The sequence below is a fragment of the Embiotoca jacksoni genome, unplaced genomic scaffold, assembly GCF_022577435.1.
Source record: "Embiotoca jacksoni isolate LCO1_2020_lvr unplaced genomic scaffold, fEmbJac1.0.p SCAF_15, whole genome shotgun sequence".
Lineage (NCBI taxonomy): Eukaryota > Metazoa > Chordata > Actinopteri > Embiotocidae > Embiotoca > Embiotoca jacksoni.
Genome location: NW_027185285.1, coordinates 605,992 through 625,976, shown reverse-complemented (window position 1 = coordinate 625,976; position 19,985 = coordinate 605,992). Strand labels below are relative to the sequence as shown.

General features: G+C 43.2%; 1 protein-coding gene across 1 annotated transcript; it reads left to right on the top strand.

Moving 5' to 3' along the window:
• Positions 1–822: 822 nt before the first annotated feature.
• On the top strand, positions 823–19,319 carry LOC138197757 (ATP-citrate synthase). The gene is made up of 28 exons (XM_069148644.1): positions 823–923; positions 3,097–3,276; positions 4,875–4,997; positions 6,895–6,957; positions 7,119–7,309; positions 9,570–9,649; positions 10,180–10,310; positions 11,621–11,739; positions 12,251–12,387; positions 12,477–12,538; positions 12,795–12,912; positions 13,022–13,173; positions 14,018–14,111; positions 14,532–14,673; positions 14,793–14,961; positions 15,067–15,171; positions 15,273–15,469; positions 15,554–15,635; positions 15,737–15,847; positions 15,941–16,068; positions 16,214–16,307; positions 16,425–16,579; positions 16,670–16,820; positions 16,913–17,056; positions 17,194–17,307; positions 17,404–17,486; positions 17,689–17,765; positions 17,857–19,319. Exons 2-28 carry the CDS (start codon positions 3,118–3,120, stop codon positions 17,949–17,951), a joined length of 3,276 nt encoding a protein of 1,091 aa, XP_069004745.1. The 5' UTR covers positions 823–923; positions 3,097–3,117; the 3' UTR covers positions 17,952–19,319.
• The last annotated feature ends 666 nt before the right edge of the window (positions 19,320–19,985 follow it).

Sequence of the window (19,985 nt, the reverse complement as noted above, 5' to 3'; positions counted from 1 at the left end):
GTTGTAACTTTAACATGTAAAAGTGCAGACAACAGACCCCGATTACTTTGATGTTATTTCCTATGACATCTGATAGGTAGGCCTACTTCTAATGCATCCGTGCACTGGTAACTTTTGTATCTTGCCACGATTAAGATATTTTTTTAACCATGTTGGATACTATTATAAGCTTTTATTCTGTAACAATGTATCTAATTTTATAAGGTCAGTTTTGGAAATCAGTTCCATAATATTAAATAAATACATGTAGTGGAACAATTTTTTTTAAATTTAAATCATTGCCTTGTTTTTTTTTATTGAAGTTCTTGATATGAATAAATCTACTTAATACATTCAATCACTGGAGAATCACTGCAAAGTTTGTTTGTTTGTTTGTTTCAGACATCAAACAGTGGAGAGATGCCGTACGTTTCAGTAAGAAATGTGATCAATGTTTAATTCTGACGCTGCAAGGAGTGTATCACCTGCAAGACCACAAAATAAATTATTATATTATATATTATCTTTTCTAAATTTGATTTTGAAATCCCAAATAAGAAAAATGCGTTTATATCATCTCTAAGCACCCAGACATTTTAATCTTGATTTCATATGTAAAAATTATAATAATAATCGGACATTCCCATTGTCGTGTTTATTAAGTATTTGCCCCTTCGCATGTCGTTTATAGTGTTGCGATATTTCCCAAAGTCCATGAATGCAGCAAAAGAGCATGGTGTGGAATGAGCCAATCAGAAGCCGGAAACATCAGCCCAGCCTATCGGCAGATGAACGATGGAGACAAAACCCACAGGAACCTCCTTTCTCCCGCACCACTGATCCCCACAGGCGGCGAGACAGGAGCTGCACTGCCGAGGAAATTTACCCGAGCAACCGCAACACACTTCTACAGCTATTAAAGAGAGAAACTAATCAAAACCAAGGTAAATCACATCACTTTATCACTTGAAATAACCTTTTGTATACTTTGAAATAACTTCCGTTGTCTCTCTGTGTTTGTATCTCTTGAATAAACATAATAAAACAAGTTGAACTGTTCAGTCCACAACAATTGTCCTTAAACTCTTTGGTGTTCGCTGGGACGGTTGAGTCATGAGGCGACGTCGTCACTGAGTGGAGATGCAGATGTCTGCCCAGAAAAGCCAGTGCTGTCTGACCGGTTTGTAAATGAATGAAACGAGTTGTCTGAATGTTTTCTCACGAGGGAATGTGCTTCCAGATCTTTGTGTGTGTGTGCGTGCGTGTGTGTGCGTGTGTGTGTGTGTGTGTGTGTGTGTTTTTTGATATTTTTTTTTTGTGTGATTTTATACACTTTATTAATCCCCGAGGGGAAATTTCTTGTGTGTGTGTGTGTGTGTGTGTGTGTGTGTGTGTGTGTGTGTGTGTGTGTGTGTGTGTGTGTGTGTTCATGTTCATGCAGGGATTGTTGTGTGCATTGCACCTCACTGTCTGTTCCATTTGACTTGGAGTGCACTTGTGCCGATTCAGATCTTGTGTGTGTGTGTTATTTTGGCTCTCCTCCCGCAGCCATCCATCACCCCCTGTTTTCAGATGGTATTCATTTGGACCGGCGTTATTGCTGCTGTGGAGCAGCGCTATTTAACACCTCCGACAGGCCAGTTGCACAGAGACATGGGGTGATGTATGAAACCTGGATGAGCTCAGGATAGACAAGATTAGCCTGGCCCGGAACCAGATCTGCGGTGACTCATGGACAGCAATGATCAATAATGAGAAAGGTCCAAAAGGCAGTCCCATTAATCCAGTTATGAAATGGCAGCTGGAACCCAGGGAGAACATGTCTGAGATTTCAGCTTAATGAAGCACATGCAAACAGACAGAGCAGGGTACTCCATCCCTGCAAGGTTACATGATACTATACTGGTCAAGCTTTGAGAGGTGCTAATTATTGAAGGTCCGGGTATGTTATGGCCTTAATAGGGTTCATTTCTCAATGCTGATTGCTTTCAAAGACTTTGGGAATCAAGAGCAGGGGGAAAAAAAGAAAAAGTGTTTACCAACATACTGTTAGAGCATCCTCTCCAGCACTGTGTGACTGAGTTTCGCATCAAAAATCATGCAGCAATACAACAGCTGGTCTGCAACTAAGGTTATTTTCATTTCTAACTTGATCTGCTGATTCTAGATCCCCCCCCCCACTCCCATCTTTTTGCTTTTTAAGAAATGCCAATCACACTTTCTTAAAGCCAACAGTGATGCCAACAAATTGCTTGTTTTTTTTATCAGACCAAAGGCTTAAAACCTAAATACATGTATGCAACTATGTCACGAGAGACAGACAAGCAAAAACAAACCGATGTGATGTTTGGCAACTTGGCTTGAAATGAGTATGGAAAAAAGGGGAGAAAAAAAAAAGCAATGAATTATCAAAATATTTCGTCCTGTTGTTGAGCTGCGTTTTCGTCGTGGTAGACGTGACCTCATAGAGTGAAACCTTATGACCAAAGTGTAAAGGGCACAACTCTATCTATGAACGCTTTTATGGGTCAATTAATTTCTTATTTTACTTCCGCCAGTAATGACAAGTAGTTCTGCTAATAATGATCAGCCTGAGTTTACTGATCTTTACACAGTCCACTGAAGCTTTCGTAGGATCTGACTGTCTGTTCAGATCAAACAAACTCAGGCTGATCACATTAGATTCAGCTTCACTGCAGAGCAGAAAATGTGACCGTGTAAAAAGATAGGAGGCCTGAATCTGCAGTTTCTGTATTACCTGGTTTTTCTAGCCGTCTCTTGATTCTGTGAAGCTACATTGCATCACTTTGTCAAGTTTTTCTTGTTTTGCGTAGTATTGCCCATGTAAAATACAAATCAGTGACCTCCTCGTTACCGGTCCGCGTCCTGACAGTTCTGACGGCACCAATCAAACACGCTCATTCTTCACGGGAATCGTTGCATGAATTCGGAAAGCAGTGAACACGCGTTGCCCCTTTTGAGCTCTCCTGCTCACTTCTTGTCTCTGTCAAACATCTGTCTGCTTTTCTGCATTCATCCATCTCTCCACGTCTTTATTTTCATTCATTTCTCTCTCTCTCTCTCTCTCTCTCTCTCTACGTCTGTCCCTCCTCTCAGGCCCGTGTAGCCCGAGCAGTCATGTCGGCCAAAGCCATCTCCGAACAGACGGGAAAGGAGTTCCTCTACAAGAACATCTGCACATCGGCGGCCGTCCAGAACCGGTTCCGCTATGCCAACGTGACGGCCGAGACCGACTTGGACCGCCTGGCTCAAGAGCACCCGTGGCTCCTCACAGAGGTGAGACGAGGAGGACCGGTTGTATGTGGATGATGACGTAAAATGGCATTTAGTCTGTTTGCTATAGCTCTGATTAATAGACCGTGAATCTCTAAAGCACAGGCTCCTTTTAAGCTTGTGGAAAATGATCTCCTCTTTTACAGAGACAATTACTTAGGCTGGCAGCAGAGTGGTCTCTTGGTGCTTGTTAGCTGAAGTCACAGACAGAGGAGGGATCCATCAGTTCTGTTACGCTCTCGGTGGAAATGACACAAACTAAAAGCAGAAGAGAACTGGAACACGTAGAGAAATTCTCATCTGCCACGCCCTCCAAAAGCACAAAGTTCAGCAGGTACAGAGCAGGGTTTTTTTTTTTTTTTTAACCTCTTCATAGCAGTTGCAGATAGACGGGCCGTAATAGAAGATAATTGAATCATTCTGTTAGTCATCTCGCAGGATAAAATGTCATTCTGCCCGTCTGAAGGTTTTCATCTGGAAGGTACCGGCAGGATGCGGCGGGCAGATCCACGGAGATGTGCGCTGCAGGAGAATTGATTAGGAAATTGCATTAACTTTCACCCTCGACCCTCTCTTCCTTTTGCTCACTGGCGAGCACCCAGATCGTAATGGCTCCTCTGTCATAAGTCATTCTCTTTATCTCACTAGCAATTGGATGGAAAGTGCCGGCGACGGTTGGATGCGACTTTGCATTTGCGTCACGTTGGGACGGTCGATGGATGAGAGCTTCTGACTTAAATAAAGTTCGTCTCCTCTTTCGGTGGCTAAATGTTATTTGGGAAACGAGAATTTGCTGATGAGCCCAGGACACAATGTGACATGACATGAGCAAATATCTGATTTACGACGAGCAGAACCTCCGTGCATGAGCTTTAAACACGGAGCACATTCTCATGCTGGATTTCTGTTTAGCGATTTACTATGAAACATTTGTTTCACTCTGAAAACAGATTTCACGTCGGTTGAATTTAAGGCTGCAACTAAAAATCTTTTTTCAATCCACATGACAGTTATCGTTTTGATAAAGTTCTGAAACATTGTATAAAAGCCGAAGCTAAAATCTTCAAATTGTTTGTTTTATCAGGACGAGAGTCAAGAACCAAAAAATACTCAGATTACCAGAATAAATAACAAGCAAACAGTTACGTTTATGAAATTGCACTTCATGCAAAAATGAAAATTATTCATCAAGAATGTCTAAAAACTATTGATTTTAAAGTTTAAATTTTGTGTATAGTTATTATATTTCCAATTTCTAAAGAAAGCTAATTATGAGTAATGACTTATCTCTGTGAAATATTAATAATAAAATCTGACATTTTAATGACGGTTTCAATTAATTCTCATGTTCGGCTTTTAAGAAATGATGAAATATCATATTTAGAGGTGTCCTACTCCATTGATTCCAGATTTACTGCCTTTTTAAAATATGTTGTTCAATGAGATGCCAGGTAACTATAGATGGTGTTAAATAAAATAAAGTGTAAAATCTACTCCGGCCTTCCTGCTTAGCGTCTGAAAACATAAATGCCAGTGTGCGATGCCTTTTGAGTGTCGAAGCCTGTCGCTAACACGGAGACCGTTTGATCTTCCTCCCGCAGCGGCTGGTGGTGAAGCCGGATCAGCTGATCAAGAGGCGAGGGAAGCTCGGTCTGGTCGGCGTCAACCTGGACCTGAACGGCGTCAGAGAGTGGCTCAAGCCCCGGCTCATGAGGGAGACGACGGTACGTCATCCGCCCCCTCCTCCTCTGCCGTCTCTCGGGCAATTATTACCTCCAACCCCCAACCTCCCCGCCCCCGTCTGTTTTGAGTGGAGTGCACTTTGCTGAACTCCCCTCCAATCAATACTACTGCTTTATTCAGGCCCTCCTCCTCCTCTCGTCCTTCCCTTCACCCTCCTCGCCTGTTTTGTGTGCGTTTTTTTGCATGATGTGTGTTTTCCTTAAGAACTGCCCAGACTGCAGCTGACTTCACCGTTGGGTGTTGCTGGTAGTAAATCTGTCCAGTCAGCTGAGACGAGTGCTGCCAGCGAAGTCCATTTATCCACAAAAGATCCATCACGGTAGCACTGAGACGCGGCTCTGCCTCATAAACCTAGAAGCCAGTTGCGGAGAGACAGACGAGATGGTTCGTAAAGCATTGGGGAGGAGTGTGTTTGTGCGTCGCGGGGCTGTGATCGCACAGATGTGTCTCCTCGCAGATTAGATGTCACTGTCAGCTACTGGTGGCAGTAAATAACAAGAAGAAACAGCCACTGCTGTATTGTGGACGGCCGGTGCAGTATTTCAGCTGCACCGTCATCTTCATTCATCTTTATTGTTCTCTAAAGAGAAACACAAGTCAGTAGAGTAATGGCTTTATTTATCTGTGTCAAGTGATTTCAAAGAGAGTTGTGTTTGACGGGAAATCAGAGAATGAATCCTCCTGTTTTTTTGGTAATGCCAAATCTTTTTGTACGTACTTTTCCTGGTTTATGTCCCACCGTTATCACACCTCGCTACAGTTTTGTCTGCATCAGCTACAAAGTGGGTACAATTCATGGTTTGGAGTGAAATGTCTCCACCGCTATTGGAGGCATAGGTCTTTTGGTGCAAGCAGCATATTACCACCCACAGTTGCGTTTTAAAGTTTAGCGACCTCTAGCGGTCACATAAGTAATGACAATCGTGTGTCTCAGAGAAGTGACGCAGCTGCATGACTCGCAACACGTTTCAAGCATAGACTGTATGTAGAAATGTACGTAGTCTTTAGGTCTGACAAGTAAAATCAATGTAGAAGTGCCTTAAAGTGCAATACCACTGAGGACCACAAGGGGCTGACTATGAAAAACCTCTGGCTCCAATAGATTCCCATTCAAAAAGCCTCAGCTTCTCTCATTAACATACAAAGTGAATACATTTTTCCACAAGTCATTATGGTGTCATCAGCTAATTTACAGTAGAATAAATCTGCAGTTTAATACAACAGTCTTGGTTTTACAGGTCAGAAAGCTGCAAACGGTTAAATGAAAGCCTTCAGATACAAATGGATTTCTTAACATGAATGGCTTTCTGTTTTTCTCAGGGAGAGAACAACATACGTGTCATTTTATTCATCTGAATAGGGCTGAGCCCCTTGTGGGTTTTTCAATCGGATAGCTTTTCGTCTCGCCCTTTTTTATTTTTTCTCTCTGGCTGGCTGCTCTCGGCCAGTCCCTGGTGCCTCTGTGCCTGTTGGCCTTTAATAGAGGACCAGTGACAGCTCGCACCAAATGAGCTGTGGCTGTGTTAGCGCGGCTTCGCCTGGAGTTCTACATGACAGCATTTCCTCTTTTTCTTTTTAAATCTCAATTAGCTTGTGTCAAGTGTGCGATTTTCAATTTTGCCTGATTTTTCTTTCAATTTCATGGACATTGTTGTCGCCTCCTCCCACAGTAAATATAGTGTGTCTGAAAAAGAACTTGGACAGTAATGCAATTAAAAACATCCATTGTTTGCAGACCAGAAAGATGCTGTGGATTCTTTTCTTATTTTTTGACCTGTGGAAGTCTGTGCCAATTTGTTGTTTTTTTCAGAACAGTATTTAAATTTTTTTTTTTTTATCAACTCCACCTAAGAAAACTCTTTTATTGATGATTCACAGGTGGGCAAAGCCAAAGGCGTCCTCAAGAACTTCCTGATTGAGCCATTTGTCCCCCACAAGCAGGTAAATCCCTCATTGCACATATTCATATTCACACCTCAACTTTGAGATGCCTTGTGTGTATCGTATTACTACCGTCAACTGATATTAGTCACACTGGTAAATCTGATGTCTGGTAAAGAGACGTTTATTAATGGACGTCATTTTAACGGCCCATTGTTCAGGAGGAGGAGTTCTACGTCTGCGTCTACGCCACTCGGGAGGGCGACCACGTGCTGTTTCACCATGAGGGAGGGGTGGATGTGGGAGATGTGGATGCCAAGGCGCAGAAGCTGCTGATTGGGGTGAATGAAAAGATCAGCGAAGACCTGGTGAAGAAAGCACTGCTGACTCACGTCTCCAACGACAAGAAAGCGTGAGTTTGAACGGAAAAGTAACGGGGAGGGTATGTGCAGAGCTTCAGTGCTGTTGGGATGAAGATGTGTGCACAGTGTCCATGTTTTAGGGTTTGTAGCTTCTTTGCAGCAACATCTATATTGAAAGCATCGTCTACTGTCATTGGCCGAGCGCGTGAACACGTACAAGGATGCTTTCAAAGTCTTCCCTGCATACAGTATGTCATGTGACTCTGGCCATACACTCGTGTGCAGTGCACTTCCTGGTTGGCAGAGGTGGGAATTCTAGTTTGCGTATGATATTAGATGGTATTAACCTTGACAAGGGTCTCTGTTATTGTGTCCATCTGCTGCATATTTAGCCTTTAACACAACATGGACGCTCATGCAGGGGTCAGGTCTTTATAGCATGCCAGCTTTTATGCAGTGTCCCTTTTTGTCGGAGCTCGTATTTGCAAAGTGTTGTTAAAAGTTTCTTCCTTGAGCGTTTTGGTTAATTTGAAGAGGAAAAGGCAAATATGAATATGCGTACTTGCAGTGATTTGTTGTCCCACAAAAGTCTTTCACGATTTGTGACATACTACTGTAAGAACTCATGCATTTTATCACCACCATGCTGCTGCATCACAGTAGACGGATCGTATTGTACTCTAAAAAATTTCCCCTCGGGGATTAATAAAGTATATACCTACCTACTTACCTACCTAATGCTAAAAAAAAAAGAAGACAAAAACAGGCTAAAACGTGGGCATGTTCCATTACATAATTAATCTCTGACTAGCAGTGAGGCGCGGTGTACAAATGAAGCAGGAGAGAACACTTTCATATTGGCAGTAAACGTTGGGGGAGCGGGAGATGGACAGAGGGTTTCCATTAGACGGATGACAAACTCCCTCCTTGGCTGTGCCTCCATTCGATCAGCCTCCACCCCCTCTGCCTTTTTTTTTGTGTTTTTTTTTTAAACACCACAGCCACATTCAGAGCACGTCCGTTTATTTTGATGGGAATGATACAGTGGCTCACCCTCCGCCAACCCTTCCCATCAATCTCCCCAACGGTGCTCTTGTGGCAGCAGATTTTGGCCCGACTCGCTGTCTTGGCTGACATTGAGGAAGCCGCCCCAGAAATCCCTCTGCCTCCCCCAGCTCACCTCCTCTCCCCACGCACTCCAGACTGAAAACAAGAGCAGCGTTTTGTCCGGTCCTCCTGCCCTCCCGTCACAAGTGGACAGCTGAGTCACTCCGGTTTTGGGGTGCAGTTCTCCCCCCCCACAGGGGCCACGAGGTGCCCTGACAAAGACTCTGATGTGGTTACGAAGGCGCCGAGCTGCCGGGACAACTGACAAGGCAGGACAGGGGAGCAAAAATACTGCCTCTCTGCACCCCGCCCCCCCAAAGCAACTCCTCATTTCTCTGTTTTGACATGTGATGGAGGAAGCAAATTAAATGTTTCTTTCTCTTACAACAAATCTCTGCAGCCAGTTCGGTTGAGCCTCGACAATCCTTTTGTGACATTACGTGTAATTTGTCATAGTTCGAATTATGTTGGAAATTATAACTGCTTCTGCACAGACATAGATAGCAGGCAGGCAGCTGAACGGGAACACTTCCTTAATGTATTCTGATGCCGATTTTGTTGTTATTCAAAGTGAAATTTGGTTTGGCAGCTGAGTCAAAGTCCAAAAACATAAATGGAATATATAAATACAAATTAAGAATGTTGAATTGTATCTAAATTAAAGTGTTTAAAATATGGAAATAAACACTGCAGATCAACTTCAAAACAAAGAGTAAAAATGATGTATGCATTAACGAGTTTTGTATTGAAGTACTGTGAATGATTAGAAGGTAATTAAATGGGTGTGTTTTTGCTTTTGTGTGTTTAGTTGGCAAGTTAATGTTTACGTTCTTCTTCAAAGTTACAGTTATTCTGCACATTACACAGTTACAGGTGAATTACCTAATCAATTATTATATGGCCACAAAATGACAGAAAATTGTGAAAAATGCGTTTTAATTTCCCAGAGTGGATTTAAGAGGCTGGTTCCAACAACCGTTTGGCACTTCTGCTTGCAATGTGACTCAAATTATGAATCAATTTCCTTAAAATAGTTGCCAATAACTTTTCTGTCAATCCAATAATTAACTTTTAGTTTCAGCTGTAATGTGAATGTAACTGCTGAGAGTTTAATACGTTGTAACCAGACGTCTCCAGTTAGTTCTGGCACTGTTGAAACAAATCCAACAACCAGAGTCTCGTGTGTTGAACGTGTCTCTGCAGGGTCCTGACCAGCTTCATTATTGGACTCTTCAACCTGTATGAAGACCTGTTCTTCACTTACCTGGAGATCAACCCCGTGGGTACGTTTCCATTTTCTCCAATAACATGACAAGCTGCTTCTGACTATCATGATTGCATCTGTATCTTCTTCCAGCGGCAGTTCATTTAATGTGTCATCAGATTATGAAATTGTAAGGGGACATCAAAAGGAAATTGGAGAGGAAACAATCAACGCAGAATAAAACCTCATGTGGAAACCAAGATGCAGAAGTTGACTTTGGCACATTTTTAACACTGAGGCAGGAAACCATTAAATAATTCATGCACTTTGCTGTTTGATGAAGGCGGCGTGTGTTTGAAATGAAGTAATTGGCCCTGCGGCAGCTGGTCCTGTTGATGTGTCAGCGCTGCTGCTGCTTTGATGTCCGAACACATCCTCTCCGTCTTCGTCCTCTTTCCTCCTCCTGCTAGGACAGCAAGAAAACGATGGGTCACTTGTGTCTGAGATTGGATCCTGAGTCTCATTTTCCCACGACATGTTTGAAGCGCAAGCTTCCTGCTAATGTAATGAATCTCGGTGATCTTAACGTGTTTCTCTGCTCTCCTCCAGTGGTCACAAAAGATGGAGTTTACGTGCTGGACATGGCAGCTAAGATCGACGCGACAGCTGACTACATCTGCAAGGCCAAGTGGGGTGATGTGGAGTTCCCTCCACCCTTCGGCAGGGAGGCCTATCCCGAGGTGAGGGAGGACCGGAGAGATGGAGCCGCGTCACTTTTTAGTTTGTCATCGTTAAATAGCCGGTGTCGTTCTGTAGTGAGGAAAAACACTTACTGAGGCGGTAACCTTGGAGTGTTTCTCATCATCTGGTGTTAGGTTTTTCAGTCAGTAGAACATCAATCTGTAATTTTCTAATATCATGAAATGTTATTGGATAAATTCAAGTGATAAAATCTAAATTTGATTTAAATCAAATCACTGTTAGAAGTAAACTGTGGCCCAGACCTCTTGTGGTGTCCTTCCACATGCCTGAATTACACGAGGTGGATATTGTCAACTGTGATGCATTCTGGGAACTTTGTGTCACCCTTAAGGAGAAAATAAAATCTGTTTTAGTGGGTTTAATGAGGGGAAACTCGTTGAGAAGTAATTAAGAGTAGTAAGAACACACCTTAATCATAATTAGTCAGCCTTTATGACTTCAGGTCACTCTGGAGAGGAAGCAGGCCTCAACTAAAGGTCGCCAGGGAATATACCTGTGCATAATGAATTGGGGGATATATTATTTCTACTTGATATTTTGTAATAAGATGTATGAAATGCTTTGGGTTTTTTTTTCAAAAGAAAACCTTGAAACTGTGATCATTTATTCTAGAAACTATACTTTAAATGAAAGAAGAAATATAAAGGAATATTAATGTTCTTTCAAGAATATTAAGATAAACATGATCAAATATTTGTAGAGGAAGATCTATATAAATTAACTTCATTAAAATCTTAATTTTCTACTCCTACTATTAAACATCGTCCTCCAAATAACCCCCACGGCAGCGCTCGGTAGTGAACGTATTGTGGCTGAAAATAAATAAATGAGTCCGTACAGGTTTTGTGTGCATACAGGATGTTGTGTCTGTATTGGCTGACACGCGTGGGAGCTGCTGGGAGACAGACTGTCTGTCTGTGCAGCAGACGGCCGGGTCTAATTGGGCTGTTGTGAGTCGAGAGTGGAGATGAGGGACAGCGGGTGCCTTTGATTACTCGCCGCCACCAGCTGTGGCCCTGACGGTCACAAACAACCTCTGATGTGGATCGCTTCCACTGTCACTGCTAACATCTAAACAGTGTTTCCAATTAATGGCCCTTCACAATCACTACAAGCAAAAATAAAAAATTCAAATAAATTGCAGCCACATGGAGAGGTGCTTGTGTAGCTCCTGCTCTGATTAGTGCTGCACTCACCTGCCACCTCCCTCTTTAGAGTTCATTTAGCCCTTCTCTCACCTCCTCACTGACCTTTTCCTTCTGTTGTTGTTGTTTTTTGTTTTTTTCAGGAAGCCTACATCGCCGACCTCGATGCCAAGAGTGGAGCCAGCCTGAAACTGACTCTGCTCAACCCTCGAGGCAGAATCTGGACCATGGTGGCGGGAGGAGGAGCTTCAGTGGTGTACAGGTGACCAGTCACAGAACGAAGCCTGAATAAGTGAGACACCAGAGTCTTTGTGTCTTTAGTCTGTTTGCCTAAATTGTCCCTAAACTCCTCATTATATGGATTCCACTAATTGGATTCAGCATCAGGAGAGTACGGCGGTGATGCAGCAGTGAGACTGATGATGCACCAGCTCGGACTCGCCCGTTTGGCTGCCTGCTAAATTAGATTCCTTGATGTTGCTGTTTTAGTGAGAGTCTGGAGGAAAATGCAGTGTCTCCGAGCTCTGCCGTCTGTCGGGGATGCAAAGCGTGACATGCAGACACATCAGCCATGACTAATTATTCCCCCTGTGCACTGTTAAGTCTTTCTGTTTACAGTTTAGTCTTAACTGAAAATAGATGCAGAGAATTTTATTGGAAGCATTTTGGAGTTTAATTTCTTTCTAAAGTTGTGTTCATAGTTTAAGCTGAAAAGAAATGCCCACCTGTGGTTACTTTTCTCCCTGCGAGTGACCGATGTAACCTTCTCCTAGTGACACAATCTGTGACCTGGGCGGGGTCAACGAGCTGGCCAATTACGGGGAGTATTCGGGAGCGCCGAGCGAACAGCAGACCTATGACTACGCCAAGACCATCTTGTCTCTGATGACGAGAGAGAAGCACACTGATGGTAGGAAAATGTCAAATTTTTCTCTCTGTACTAACTATGTTTTTTTTGGGGCTTTAAATGTAAAATCTTTCCATAATGATGTGTTTCAGGAAAGGTTTTGATCATTGGAGGAAGCATTGCAAACTTCACCAATGTTGCAGCAACATTTAAGGTACAGTATCACATGTACTTTGTTTACATAGAGGGTCAGTGTGTAGGATTCAGGGGGCACAGATGGAATATAATATTTAAAATTATTTTTCACTACCTTAGAATGAGCTCTTTATATCTACATAGGGAGCCGGTCCTCTCCCACGGAGCCCACCGTGTTATACCGCTGTGTTTCTACAGTAGCCCAGAAGGGACAAATCAAACACGGGCTCTAGAGAAGGCCATCATGCATTTGGCATTTCCTTGTCTCCTTTCAGGGGATCGTTCGAGCTATCAGAGACTATCAGGTGCCACTGAAGGAACATGAAGTGACCATATTTGTCCGCCGCGGAGGCCCGAACTACCAGGAGGGTCTCCGAGTGATGGGAGAAGTTGGTATGCTCATCCTGTTATTTTGTAAATTCAAATATAAGAATGTATGTCTTGGGTGCATTTTGTCTGCAAGCACCGTACTTAATTTTATTAACACCGTTCCTTCTCCCAGGAAAGACCACCGGGATCCCGATCCACGTCTTCGGCACAGAAACCCACATGACTGCCATTGTCGGCATGGCACTGGGTCACAAGCCGATCCCCAACGAACCCCCTGTTGCTGCCCACACTGCCAACTTCCTCCTCAACTCCGGCAGCTCGTCGGTATGACACACAACGGAGGCAAACAGGCTGTTGTGATGTCGTGTCAGTTCACAGTGCCGTGTATTTACACCATCAGCTCCACCAGTGCTGCGGTGTAATTCACTGGCAGAGTGAGAGTAAGACTTACGTGCCACAGCCTCTATCTCAAGTCATTACTGTCTTGTCCTTTTTAGTGAACCAGATTATCAGAAGCCCAGTAGCTCTTTTGTGTAAGAGCACTGCAGGACATTGTGGGCTGCTCTCACTCGAATAGTCCAGACAGTAGTGCAACGCAGCGGCCTCCTGAGGCATCCATTAGGAATGTGCAGTGCAAAGGATTTCAGCAAAGAGTGTGTGTGCGTGTGCGTACATGTGTGCATGTATTTTTCCGTTTGCTGCAAATGTAGAGGTAGATATAGCATGACAAAATATCAAGCAATGGAATTTGCTTTATATAATGGAATTGTGCAACATCGAACAGACAAAGTGGGAATTATACAAAAGCATTTATTTTTATGGGATTCCAGGACCAGTTTTTTTGAGACAGCTTTTAGCTTACAACTGAATGAAAGCTCAAAGCACTGAAATCTTGTTCGTCATCCTTCACAAAGCTTTAGTTGTGTAGCCAACAGCACAAAAAGTCAGGAACAATAAAACTTACTGTTTATTATGTGCAGGTGATGTCTCATAAAATCAGGCTGCCCTGATCCTTTATCAAACTTATAAAATACAAAAGGAACTCTGTTTTGCCAGTTTTTACAGTTAAAGCAGATCAATTCTCAGCAGACCTGTCCTCCATTAGGACGTAGCAGAATAAACAATTTATGATTCCCCCTCTCCCCCTCCCCCTCCTTGCCATTTCCAGACCCCAGCATCCAGCAGAACAGCATCTTTCTCTGAAAACAGAGCCAAAGTTGACAGCTCACCAGCCAAGAAGGCTAAAACTGGAGCTCCTGCTGGTGAGAAAACACACGCACACCATTGCACTGGGAAATCTTTGCACTATGAAAGCTGAAGCTTTGATCTATTTTCGTTCACTGGTCCACTGTTGGATTGCATGGTTGATAGAAGCCTTGTGCTTGTGCATGGTTGAGTTTGAGTACTTTAGCTCCCTCTTTGGACAGCAAGAAGTCTCTGCACTTCAATCCCAGTGGAATAAAAAGTAACACTGTTTTTTAAAAAAAAAATTTATACTGTCTCACACATTATGCTGACGATCCCACACCCCTTAACTGTCCTGCTTTGTGGTGATGGAATACTTTCTCTGCTTTAATCAAACTGATGGCAGAACTGGCCTTTTCACTCCCAACGCTTCCACAGGGCTCATCCATCTTAGTCACCTTTCATTCAGTTTTGTAACCGCTTTCCTTTCCCTGCAGCTAAAGCAACCGCCCTCTTCAGCAAACACACAAAGTCCCTGGTGTGGGGCATGCAGACGAGGGCCGTGCAGGGCATGCTGGACTTTGACTACGTCTGCTCCAGAGAGGAGCCATCTGTCGCCGCTATGGTCTACCCCTTCACGTAAGTGTGGTCTGTCCTTCCTCTTCACTTTGTGTTTACTTTGGTCTGCAGTCGGTATCGTGGCTCTTTTATTGCACATTGAGTAAACTGTAATACTTTTCCTCTTGGCTGCCCTCCAGTGGAGACCACAAACAGAAGTTCTACTGGGGGCATAAAGAGATCCTCATCCCTGTGTATAAGAACATGAGCGATGCCATGAAGAAGCACCCAGATGTGGATGTGCTCATCAACTTCGCCTCTCTGCGTTCAGCCTTTGATAGCACCATAGAGACCATGCAGTACCCACAGGTGAGTACCCTCCTGCAGCATCTGCAAGCTGTCAAAAGTTAAAAAAAAAAAAAAAAAAAAAAAAAAAGGCTCTATAGTTAAGCCTTTCTATTGAATTGCTTTTAGATTCACACCATTGCCATCATTGCTGAGGGAATCCCAGAAGCCCACACAAGGAAGATCATCAAGGCAGCGGATGAGAAGGGCATCACCATCATCGGACCAGCCACTGTTAGTGTTGCTTCCCCTCTCGTGAGATTTCTCAGGATTTCTTTTTATCAGAGAAAACCGCCATGTGTTTTTTTTTTTTTTTTTTTTTTTTTTAAATCCAGGTTGGAGGAATCAAACCAGGCTGCTTTAAGATCGGGAACACAGGAGGCATGCTGGATAACATCCTGGCCTCCAAGCTCTATCGTCCAGGCAGCGTGGCCTACGTGTCCCGCTCAGGCGGCATGTCGAATGAGCTCAACAACATCATCTCACGCACCACCGATGGCGTGTTTGAAGGTGTGGCCATCGGAGGGGACAGGTGCGTGGTTGCCGTCGTCTCTCTGCAAGTATTTAAGCTTGTGTGTGTGTTTGAGCTGCTGCATGACTTTGGCCTCCTCTGCAGATACCCAGGCTCTGTGTTTACCGACCACGTGCTGCGCTACCAGGACACTCCTGGAGTGAAGATGATTGTCGTCCTGGGAGAGGTGAGGGGAGGGGGAAAAAAAACAAAAAAACTTCACATGTTGGCGCCTGGAGCTTTAAACGGCTATCGATCGCTACATCCTGTATGTCTGTCTTCTAACAGATCGGCGGCACGGAGGAATACAAGATCTGCCAGGGTATTAAACGGGGCCGGATCACAAAGCCAGTGGTGTGCTGGTGCATCGGCACCTGTGCCACCATGTTCTCCTCAGAAGTAAGATGGCAGCTCTAGACTCTACAGCTGCATCATGAGAAACGAATGGCTGTTTTTCTGAGACGTGTTGAATTTCTTCTCCCCCCTGCTCAGGTTCAGTTCGGCCACGCAGGAGCTTGTGCCAACCAGGCCTCAGAGACGGCAGTGGCTAAGAACAAGGCACTGAAGGAGGCTGGCGCGTTCGTCCCCAACAGCTTTGATGAGCTGGGAGAAATCATCATGTCAGTGCGCAGCCATGTTCACTCTTTTAGTTTATCATGCATAGATAAATTCCTAGGCCATCCTCTACAGATGAGTTTTGTAGTGTTGTTTTGCTAAATGTTTTTTTTTTTTTTTTTTTTTTTTTTGTCATTTCCCTCCGTGCAGATCTGTGTATGATGACCTCGTTGCCAAAGGCGTTATTCAGCCAGCGGAAGAGGTGCCTCCTCCCACTGTACCAATGGATTACTCCTGGGCACGAGTGAGTTTGCCAGCCCTTTTTTATAAAATCAGTATAGCTCATGCGAAGAGCACAAAACGCACTGAACCAAATCGTATAAGACAGATGACGTTGTTTTCTCATCCATCTGCCGTGCAGGAGCTCGGTCTGATCCGTAAGCCAGCCTCCTTCATGACCAGCATCTGTGACGAGAGAGGTCAGGAGCTCATCTACGCCGGCATGCCCATCACTGAGGTCTTCAAGTCGGAAATCGGCCTGGGGGGAACTCTGGGGCTGCTTTGGTTCCAGAGGAGGTCAGCCTCTTAGCCCATTAGCTAATTATATAAAGGATTCTTGAGAATTCTTTGAACCACATATGTTTCGTTTCACCACTTTGTCCGCAGGCTGCCGAGGTATGCCTGCCAGTTCATCGAGATGTGCCTCATGGTGACGGCGGATCACGGCCCTGCTGTCTCTGGTGCACACAACACTATTGTCTGTGCCCGAGCTGGCAAAGATCTCATCTCCAGCCTCACTTCCGGCCTCCTCACCATCGTAAGACGCTTCAACCTGTGATGCAGTCATTTCATTGATTCGCAGATTTGCAAAAGCAAGCAAACTTTGTCTTTCCTTTTTGTTTTTTTTAGGGTGACCGCTTCGGAGGTGCTCTGGATGCTGCAGCAAAGCAGTTCAGCAAAGCCTTTGATAGCGGCATGCTGCCAATGGAGTTTGTCAACAAGATGAAGAAGGATGGCAAGCTGATTATGGGCATCGGACACAGGGTCAAGTCGGTGAGTGACATATTTTCATAAAATAACATTAGGAAAAAAAAAAAAGGGAACCAAGTACTGGAGAGAGAGGGGAAACAATTTATATTTGAGAGGGAAGATTATGAATGAAGGGAATTTTAAATTTTTTACTTCCCCAGATTAACAATCCAGACATGAGAGTTCAGATCCTGAAGGACTTTGTGAAGCAGCATTTCCCTTCCACCCAGCTGCTGGACTACGCACTGGATGTAGAAAAGATCACCACCTCTAAGGTAACAATTTCAACTTTAAGAGCTTTCACAAAATAATAAATATCGTTTTTGTTTTTTTTATATTAAATGGTCTTGTTTCTGTCCATGTCGATTTAGAAACCCAACTTGATCCTGAATGTGGACGGCTTCATTGGTGTGGCATTTGTGGACTTGCTCAGGACTTGTGGTGGATTTACACGGTGAGCCAGTGTCTTCGAATACCGAGACTTTCACAAGAATAAAAAAAAACAAACGATCCTTGTTTTTTGGAGTAATTTTGAGCCGAATTTACAAGCATCTGTCTGGATTTTTCCCATATTGTCAAAAAAATCTTGTGCCTACATTGAGTGGATTCTGTTTTCAATTTGACTTCCTCCTCCTTCCTCCATCGTTCCACCACAGGGATGAAGCGGATGAGTTTGTGGAAATCGGCGCTCTGAATGGCATCTTTGTCTTGGGACGCAGCATGGGATTCATTGGTGAGTTATTTCTGTAGACACGCTGTCATGGTAACATCTGCCACATTTCTACCTTGCATGCCAATCAATCCATCCTTGGGGTTTTCCTCAGGACACTACCTGGACCAGAAGAGGCTGAAGCAGGGTCTGTATCGCCACCCCTGGGATGACATCTCCTACGTGCTCCCAGAGCACATGTCCATGTAATCAAAGGGACTAAACCGTATAGTGCCAGCTCTCTGTCCCTTCACCCAGCCGTCGACTCCCCCCCCCTCCCCCCATACTGTGATCTGTCGCCTCAAACCAGTGGCATAATGTAGGGAAAATGTTATGATTAATGTAGCTGTAAATAGCAAATACTGAAAAGAATTTACAGAGTATGTTTTTAGTTTTGGAAACCTGTCAGTGCTGCAGCTCTGTGAAAATTAGTAAAGACTGCAAATCTGTGAAGCTTTGGGGTCTTGCAGGTCAGGAGAGATGAGGGTGAATCGGGTAAACAGGTGAGGGAGTTAAAAGTGGATCATCCACTTACAACTAGGCAAGAGCTGTTATTTACCCTCAAATATTACATAATTGTATTAACCTAGCATGTGTGTCTATCACAGACTGCTGTGTCTGTGCAGCTCTCTTCTTTGTGCCATTTGGAAATCTTGAGCTTACAAGAGGTGAACATGTAGTGCAATAATGAGGAATATATTGTAGAGCAGAGCTTTTATTTCTGTATAGACATTTTAAAAGAAAAAATAGAAACGGTACCAGAATGTCATAGTTTTGATTTTCTGTCACGTTTTTGACACAAAAGTGAAATGATTTTCTGCTTATGGGACCATTTCATGAGTCATTCCTGGCAGGTGCTGCAGGACATGTTCTCTCTTTCTGGTGCAACATGTGAGAGTATTTTCTGAGAGTGGGAGTCAAGTATAGTCTATTATTAGAAAAAAAAACATAAATGTAATTTGAGTGTTTTATCTTTTCCCGGTTATTTAATGAATTGGATGCATATATGAACTACAAAGTGGCTGGGTCTTTTTCTTTTTTAAATGTGGTCACAAAAAACTGAATAAATTCAATAAATAAATTGAATTATTTATTTTGCATGATTAATATTGCATTTGTTTTTAATTTTTTTATTAACGGTAATTGTTCTATTGTTTCATTCCTCTGTCTGAGTTGGATTTTAAAAGAACTTTCATGCTCGATGTTGAACATGTTGCTCCCTCCATTACCTTTATTGAGCTCTCTCAGCATTTAAATCTCTGTCAAGTGGAGAGAAACTTCATGTGGAGAATCTGGTCGTAAACATTGGAGACTCTCGGTGCAGGACAGAAGTCTTTATTTCAAAATAAATGATGGTCTAAAAGAAACGGCCGGCATCACCCGTTTCAACTTTTATGCGAATGTTCCTGCGAACATGCAAAATGGGTACGAATTCTGTGGAAAACCAGAAACCTCAGCAGTGTCGCCAGTGTCTCCGTCTTTCTTGTTTTTTAACTGTGAACTGAATGTGCCTCTGTACCGATTTGTTGTATGTTACCAACTGTATCACGGAGTAAAATAAAATCTAATAGTAACGAAGTGTAATGTCCTCGTGGTTCTGCTTGTTCATGATGTGTATTTTAACAGTTAACTCTCAAATTGAGCTGCAACTAAGGATCATTTAGATCATGGTTTTGTCTGTAAATTGAAAAAAGAATTGTCAAAAAAAAAAAAGCTCACCAGAAGCAAAGGTGACATTCAGATTGCTTGTTCTGCCTGAAAAAAAGTTATATCCAATTATATAAAAGCGAAGAAAACCGAAAAACAATTACTAAAGCGGACTTCAGTTTCATGGTACAAACCTGAACATGAAAGGCACATATGATCTATGTCGTACATTTCTGTTGTAAGGACCTCAGTGTTGAGAGGCCTGACGTGACTTATGCTGTTATTTGGCGCAATATATTATTAATGGATAATAATAATAATAATAATGTTGTTCAAAATATGAGAAAAAAAAAAAGTCATACCATAGCATGTCGTCCACAATTTCCCTTAAGTGCCGAATCAGAAGCTAACTTCAATGTCATAACAAACGAAAGGTCTCCCATTGTATGAATCCTTTCTATAACACTGTCAGGACACTTATAATAAATAACACGTTGAACCTGCAAAACAAGGAGGGCGAAATGTGCTGCATTGTACAGTGGTAGCAGTCAGTCGAAATGTCGGCCCTGCCTCCTACTAAACTGTCACCTGTTCAGG